Source organism: Macaca fascicularis, chromosome 7, assembly GCF_037993035.2.
Source record: "Macaca fascicularis isolate 582-1 chromosome 7, T2T-MFA8v1.1".
In the NCBI taxonomy this organism is placed as follows: domain Eukaryota; kingdom Metazoa; phylum Chordata; class Mammalia; order Primates; family Cercopithecidae; genus Macaca; species Macaca fascicularis.
In genome coordinates, this window is record NC_088381.1 from 52,025,645 (window position 1) to 52,033,777 (window position 8,133).

Below are 8,133 nucleotides of genomic sequence, written 5' to 3' on the forward strand. Positions count from 1 at the left end.
ATTTTTTGTATTTTTAGTAGAGATGGGGTTTCAGTAGAGACGGGGTGACAGGATCTACAATTGCAGGTCAGGTCAGGCTGGTCTCAAATTCCTGACCTCATGATTTGCCTGCCTCGGCCTCCGAAAGTGCTGGGATTACAGGCATGAGCCATCGTGCTCGGCCAAGGCCTTTCTTTAAAATCCTGCTGCAACACAGACACAGCTCAACTAGTGTGATTGCATTTATTCTTATAAAGGTACAGAGCTGTAGAAGTACAAGCCAAGAGTTCTGCAGAGTAGTACATAAACACCATATGGTACCACTCCTGCTGGGAGGTAAGCCTGGATACACCCTTCTCCCCAGGAAACTGTCACCTGCAGAACACCCAGCACTCAGAATTAAGGCAGTTTGGCCCTGGGCACATTGGTGGTATTTTGGTATGTGGCCACTGGCCCTAAACAACTGACCATTTCTACCCTGCCTCACTGTACTCTCCCACCAGGTCCATCCAGCTTCTTCTACAAGGTAACACCCTCCTACATGGGGTCAGCCAGCTCAGAAACCTCTTCTTCAGGGACAGCTGCTGCTGAATATGCCAGAGTTGATTATTACAACAACAATGAAGAGGGCCTTGGTTTTGGGGTCCTACCACCCTCACCCCTAGCAGCTGCTAAACACCCAGGCCACTCTGCCCTGACCACCTCCCTGACAGAGATGTGGGTCTATACTTACCTTCCACAGACACCTCCCAGCACGCACTGGGGTCCCTCTACCCGCGCCGATGTCTTTCTTTACACTGTGCTACATTTGATCCCTTTCCACATGTGCACTTCACCTCTGCAGACACAAGAAAGGCCTGGACATGGTCTCTGCAGATGGGGAAGGGGTTCTGGATGGAGATGTTTTTGCTCTCTACAGGCATTTGCACAAAGTGCTCAGAATGTTGGCCACCTGCGTGGAGCTGCAGAGTCCCATTCCAGAATAGAGTAACCATCTGCCTCCTCTCTTCCCAAGACCCCAAGATGGCATGACTCTTGTCTCTGTCCTATCTCCCTGCTGCGATGCTGCTAGCTGGTAGAGTAAGTCAGCCCCTAGATACTGTATATTCCTCTCAACCTTGGTTTGAGAAAAACACAAAGATAGATGTCCATCAAGCACTCACAGGATTACCATTGTGAGGACAGTTGTCAGACAAATAACAAATAAGGCTGTATCTTTTTATTAGACTTTCTCATCTTCCAGTCACCCCTTGTGGTAGAGCAAAAAGAGTGTGTTGTCCCTCATATGCCTCTAGTGGTCACAGGACCACTAGGGAAAGAGAGTGGATACTTTACCATGTAGAACCTATACCCCAATCCCAACTATTGGGCTGGGAACCCTGTCTATGCCCATTCAAAGCTCACCTTGTGGGCCTGGGAGGTTGAGGCTGCAGTGAGCTGTGAATGCACCACTGCACTCCAGCCTGGGTGACAGAGACCCTCTCTCCAACAAAACAGAATGCTCACCATGGTTCTGAGTGAAGCCAAAAAAAAAAACCAAAAAACCTGTTGGAAAAATTCTAGAAAGAGGCTTGGTACAGCGAAATTATGCCTGTTCCTGCTGTTTGGGCTGGGGGCTGAAAGAGGCTGTGTTACACCCAGAGGTCTGCTTAAAGCCCAATCCTGAGTATCCAGTGAGGCCCATGCTGTGACCAGAAGAATCTGGCAATAGAATGGTCCATACCGCAGTGAAGGGAGGCCCTCTACACTGGTGGACTGATTTCCTCAGGCAAGGGTCTAGGAGCTGGCTTAGGTCTCTCCTACCCTTCCTGTCTGTAAGCCTCAGTCTAGGACAAAGCCCACACAGCTGTATACCCACTCTCATCCATTGCTACTTCTCAAAAGTTTAAAAGCTAAACAAATAGGAAGGCACCAGACTGCTCCCTGTAGCTCCCTCTGCTGGTAATAATAAAAACTGCAGGCTTCTGGGGCCAGCCCCAGTACCTTTGACCCAATCTTTAGCTCAAAGACTGGGTGACGAAACTCACCAAGACCAAGCAAATACAAATAAATAAATATGAACATGTCGGAAGTTTTTCTCCTAACTAGGGAAGGGCGAACCAGAATCACTAAACTCACCCAGACAGTTGGACCAGTTGGGGATACCCCAGGTCCGAGGATTCTGGAAGCCAGGATCCTGCTGTGTCATTAAGCAACCTATGATCCATCATAGTTAGACAGGTGCAACCTGAAGAGGGACAAAAGGACTAACTTTATGCTCTCTTGAAGGACAAGCCTGCAAGCCATCTTAGAGCTAGAAATAGAGCAAATGGAATTTCTCGAACTGGTCTCAAACAGTTAAATTCTTTTTTGGATTGCCAGCTATAATAAACCATAAAGTGCTATTTTCTGCCTCCATACAACACCATCTAGCACAGCCTGGGCACAAGAGCTCCCTTTTTGCCTCCCTGAAGCACTATGACAAATACCAGTCAAGCTGTCTGCAAGTGTTTTCCTTAGCCACCTTTGTCACCCACCATAAGAACCAGTATTCCTCTGTCCTGCCCTTATTAAAGTGACTTCTCCAAACTCTGCTCCAACAGCAGAGGAAAACTGCAGAATTCCACCTATCAGCCGACAGCCCAGATGGGGGTCTTTGGCCTGAGAAGCAACAGGTAAGGGCTACCTGCAGGTTACTTTCTAGGGGTCAGCGACTCCAGTGCTCACTGCACTCTGTGAGCTATGAGTGGCCAACAGGGCTCTGTAGGCCTCGTGGTGAGCAGGGCCTATCTTGGAGGGTAATGTCTACTGGAGGGTACAGGAGGAAGAGTCCCCAAGACAGCACCAGCAGCAGGAGCACGCTGAAGAGGCCATGGGCTTAGGAGGGATGAGGTCCAAGTCCTCGTCATCTGGAATCTCATCCAGGTGATACCCATCCTGAAGCAGCTGCCGGCTCACGTCCTGGTTCACCTGCTAAGAGAAGGAGAGGAGGGAACTATAGGCCAAGATGCAAAGCAGAAATAACTGCTACTCAAAAGATAGGCCCACATTCCCTTACCAGGGCTTCCTGTCCATGTCCCATCCCAGGCCAACCCCAGATATCCCAGGACTACAGGAGGAAGTGCCACCTTCTCCTACTTGTGCCTCAGTCAGCAGTAAGCCTTAGTACTGTCCAAGCTTCACTGTCACTGACCCCCAGGGGATCTGTTCTCACTAAATCCTGAGGCATTCATAAAAATATCAAGTTCCCAATTATGTTTGAAATCAGTGCTCTGACTGTTCCCACTGGGAACCCAGACTAGTCCCTATCAAGGCTGAAAAATATGGGATAATGATAACAGAACAATGGGCTACCGTAGCAGAACATGGGTTACAGCGGAAGGGGGTGGTGAGCAGCTTTTTCTACACACTGCCAGTTAGACTTAGACTTATCCTTTGATGCCAGCAGAGCTGGGTCCCTACAAAAGTGGAATCTGTTGGTTGGTTTCATCAGTTCACTGAGCATAAGAAAAATAAGGCTGGGTGTACGGTGGCTCATGCCTATAATCCCAGCACTTTGGGAGGCCGAGGAGGGTGGATCGCAAGGTCAGGAGATCGAGACCACCCTAACACGGTGAAACCGCGTCTCTATTAAAAAACAGAAAAAATTAGCTGGGTGTGGTGGCGGGCGCCTGTAGTCTCAGCTACTCGGGAGGCTGAGGCAGGAGAATGGCGTTAACCTGGGAGGCGGAGCTTGTGGTGAGCTGAGATCACACCACTGCACTCCAGCCTGGGCAACAGAGCGAGACTCCATCTCAAAAAAAAAAAAAAAGCAGGCTGGGCACAGTGGCTCATGCCTGTAATCCCAGCACTTTGGGAGGCCAAGGCGGGTGGACCACTAGGTCAGGAGATCGAGACTATCCTGGCTAACGCGGTGAAACCCCGTCTCTATTAAAAATACAAAAAAAAATTAGCCAGGCGTGGTGGTGGGCGCTTATAGTCCCAGCTACTTGGGAGGCTAAGGCAAGAGAATGGCGTGAACCCGGGAGGTGGAGCTTGCAGTGAGCTCAGATCGTACCACTGCACTCCAGCTTGAGCAATAGAGCAAGACTCCGTCTCAAAAAAAAAAAAAGAAAAAGAAAAAGACATGAGGCTGGGGAAAGTGTAAGACTTCCTCTTAGACACAATCTTTGACACTCAGACATTTAAGGACGACACAATTTGCAAACTGCTGTATTCTGTGGCAGAAACTCAGAGATTAGCCAAGACTTCCAGGAGAGTAAGAAAAGCCAGTGGTGTAGAGTCAGGTCCCCAGCACTTCACCTGTCAAAGGGAATAAGCTGCAAATGCCAGGATTTTACATCCCTGTGTTTCTATCTGGGACAGTCACTCTGGAAGAACGTCCACATGGCTATCCCAGGAGTGTTTTAGCCTGAGTTTTCTTTTTTTTTTTTTTTTGAGACAGAGTCTCACTGTATCGCCCAGGCTGGAGTGCAGTGGCTCACTGCAAGCTCCACCTCCTGGGTTCACGCCATTCTCCTGCCTCAGCCTGCCGAGTAGCTGGGAATACAGGCGCCCACCACCACGCCCGGCTAATTTTTTATATTTTTAGTAGAGACGGGGTTTCACCGCGGTCTTGATCTCCTGACCTCGTGATCCGCCCGCCTCGGCTTCCCAAAGTGCTGGGATTACAGGCATGAGCCACCGCGCCCAGCCTAGCCTGAGTTTTCATAGATGGAACAAATGAAGAAACAGAAGTTGTTTGGTCTGGAAGAAAGCAAGCTTGGTAGAAGATGGGCAGGGGAGAGACAGAAATGCTGATCTCAGAGAGACTAGAGTTGCTGTGTGACATAAGAAAGCAGGTCAAGGACCAGTGGACCCATTCAGATTAAGGAAGATTTATCTAAGAGCTACTCAAACAAAAAATTGTGTGTGTGTTGAGGGAAGGGTGGGTAGCAAGGCTCCTTGGAGGTGGTGAGTACCCAATTACAAAAAGCATTCAAGTGGCCGGGCGCGGTGGCTCAAGCCTGTAATCCCAGCACTTTGGGAGGCCGAGGCGGGTGGATCACGAGGTCAGGAGATCGAGACCATCTGTGGCTAACATGGTGAAACCCCGTCTCTACTAAAAATACAAAAAACTAGCCGGGCGTGGTGGCGGGCGCCTGTAGTCCCATCTACTCGGAGGCTGAGGCAGGAGAATGGCGTGAACCCAGGAGGCAGAGCTTGTAGTGAGCCGAGATCGCGCCACTGCACTCCAGCCTGGGCGACACAGCGAGACTCCGTCTCAAAAAAAAAAAAAAAAAAAAAAAAAAAAACAAACAAAAAAAAAAACAAAAAAGCATTCAAGTAAGCACAGACTAGTAAACACTTAGCTGGGATCTATCAAAAGGATTCCTTTTCTAAGCTGTGGCCTAGAATACTTTATTTTAGAGTCTTATTTTAGAGATAGGGTCTTGCTATATTGTCCAGGCTGGTCTTGGAACTCCTAGACTCAAGCAATCCTCCTGCCTCAGCCTCCCTGGTGGCTGAGACTACAGGCATGTACCACCATGCCCAGCTTACATGACTTCTGAGATCATTTCTAGCCCTGAGTCTATATGGTCTCCTCGATTCTCAACAGCCCTCCTTGGTCACCTATACCTCCACTGGGAGAAGAGGGCAGAGTGGAAGACTGTAGAACAGCCCAGAAGTCTGGCACAGTACTGTGCTGACAGCGGGCACCAAACAAGCATTTGACAGTGGTGGTAATGCTGCCTGCAGCCTGGCCCTGCGCAGAAAGGTGCTCTGGACTTGCCTCTGCAGAGGAATACCCGGAGGAGTATCTGGATTCCAGCTCCCCATCACTAGGAGAAGAGGAAAACAGTCAGTTCAGGGAGGTACCTGTGGCGCATGACTATAAATCATAAGGTGGAGAGCATGCAAGGGCATCTGGAAAACTTGTGAAGCAAAGGCCTTATACAACAGAACTCAAGCCCGAACAGGGTTCCCTCAATGGTTCTGGCAGGAACAGGGTCACTCTAACAACGCAGACATAACAGGGCAGGATGATCCACTGGACATTGGTGCTCCGAATTCTAGAGCAGCATGATTACCTATGAGTCTTCTAACCAAGCCATCCTGGGAAGGGATATTGTTCAGAAGAGAACAGCCCTGGAATATACATGAAGGGCCTTGGAGGAGACAGGGAACAAGCAAAGGCATCAAGCGATCTTCAGTTCCAGCCAAGCTGCTTCCCAAGGGGGTATTTCCAAGGGGAGCACTCACCTGTCAGAGTCGAGGGACACCAGGTTTTCATCTGGACTCTGGCTAAGAGCAGTATAGCCCTTGTTAAACTTCACTGACCTGAGGGGAGATGGGGGAGAAGAGACCAAGCATAGATGAAAGCATAGGCATTTCACAGGGATAGCCAGAGTCCTTGCCCTGAAGGAGAAAGAATTGACTGCACTATTGACTTGCCTTCTCCCTGGTCACAGCCACCACCACCTGCAGCTCCATGTACCTGGCTACAGTGCCTCAGAATGTGTACGTCCTCATTCTTTTTGTTTTTGTTTTTGTTTTGGAGACAGAGTCTGGCCCTGTCACCCAGGCTGGAGTGCAATGGCGCCATCTCGGCTCACTGTAATCTCCACCTACTGTGTTCAAATGATTTTCCTGTCTCAGCCTCCCGAGTAGCTGAGACTACAGGTGTGCCCAGCTAATTTTGTATTTTTAATAGAAACAGGGTTTCACCATGTTGGCCAGGCTGGTCTCGAACTCCTGACCTCAAGTGATCCACTCGCCTCAGCTTCCCAAAGTGCTGGAATTACAGTCGTAAGCCACCACGCCCGGCCTGTATTATACTCCTATAGGTCTTGGAAAAAAGCACACCTCCCCTTGCCTGAACTAGGAAAAGCACCCTCTCCCCACTTATTTAATCAGAGGACACAAAAACTGCAAGCCTTTGGGTAAAGGGTTAGGGTTAACCTTCACTTCTCCGAGTTTCAACCCTCATCTGTAAAAGGAGGCATTGAATAAGGTTCTATTCAGCTCTGAGAGTTTACTATTCTGTTGAAAACAAACAAACAAAAACAGGTCTAGCCGTACCCCTACTGCTCTTCGTCCTCATTCCTGGGGACTCCAGCCACCATTCTCCTCCCTAACAGAGGAGGAGAAGGATAGTGAATGAGCCCGTGCACTCACAGAACTCCCTTATTCCGAAGCTCTTTCTCTGATCCTGTCACATCCTTAAAGGAAAAGAGATTGTTCCTCTTCCCATTTTAAAGATAGTGAACCTGACAGGTTGCACCAGGGGAATCGCTAGCTCGGCCTTAAACCAGAGCACCCTGTCTCTCGTCCTGGGGATTAAAGCCTTCTCTAAAACTGCTAGCACAGAGGAGGTGTGGCGCCTGCTGAGACCTTTTCCCTGAAGAGTCTGGGCGGTTCGGCGAGGCCCCCAGCATGCCTTTTCTCCGCAGAACGGCCTTGGCCAGGTCCCGGTGCTTCTCTGGAAGTTAAAGGGCCCGGGTCAGCCGGGTCTTCCCCACTCCGCAGCGTCTCCCGAAGGCTGGGAGGCCGCTCTTTCCGAAAGGATTTTAAGGGGCGGGAGCAGGCTGCAGCTAACCCCTTCCCTCCGGGGCCGAGGCCCAGCGAAGCTCCGGAGCCCGCCCTGGGGACGCGGCCGCCCGCCCAGGGACAGACCTCTCACGACCATCGGGCCACACTCACGCAGCTTGGCTTGAATGGAGGGTGCGCGCGTCACCATGTATGGCCCCCGCTTCTCCACGGCCGCGGGGGTGCGCTCCCCCAGACGGAGGGCTCTATTACCAATCTGCCCGGAGGGTGGCCCCGCAGCTCCCGGCGCGCGGTCCCGAGCCCCGCTAGGCCGGGGTCCCGGGGTAGACAACCGCACCGCGCGCCCGCTGAGCTCCGCGGTCGCCATGGCCGGGCTCCGCCCTGCCGGATGATGCAGCCCCGCCCGTGGCAAACAAGCGGACGGCCGAGGGAGAGGCGGGCTGTCTTTTAGCAAGAGCGGTGCGCAGGCGCAGGTCGTCCTCTTCCGGAGCTCTCCGGTTCCGTAGTCTGGGTACTTGGCCCAAATATTCCGCCCTTCTTTCCGGGAGGCCGGGCAGTTCCGTTCTCGCTCTTGGGGTAGGCGGCTTGAGCCTGGTGATGGTTAGGCTCAGTTCTGCCTCTAGTGGAAATTAAATACTGATATTG

General features: G+C 51.1%; 1 protein-coding gene across 18 annotated transcripts; it reads right to left on the reverse strand.

Moving 5' to 3' along the window:
• Positions 1–208: 208 nt before the first annotated feature.
• On the reverse strand, positions 209–7,878 carry FAM219B (family with sequence similarity 219 member B). 18 transcript variants are annotated; one of them, XR_012415199.1, is made up of 9 exons: positions 7,642–7,878; positions 7,333–7,420; positions 6,202–6,279; positions 6,030–6,087; positions 5,732–5,780; positions 2,804–2,928; positions 2,098–2,206; positions 1,384–1,492; positions 209–817 (listed from the first exon to the last, which is right to left on the reverse strand). XR_012415199.1 is itself a non-coding variant. In XM_045395793.3 (6 exons), exons 1-6 carry the CDS (start codon positions 7,853–7,855, stop codon positions 2,176–2,178), a joined length of 588 nt encoding a protein of 195 aa, XP_045251728.1. In that variant the 5' UTR covers positions 7,856–7,878; the 3' UTR covers positions 1,184–2,175. The 18 variants fall into 18 exon arrangements, 6 of the variants coding, with proteins under 6 accessions (XP_045251728.1, XP_015300216.1, XP_005595710.1 ...); XR_012415195.1 differs by lacking the exon at positions 6,030–6,087; XR_012415194.1 differs by lacking the exon at positions 6,030–6,087 and having other exon boundaries at positions 2,804–2,931.
• Between the last annotated feature and the right edge of the window lie 255 nt (positions 7,879–8,133).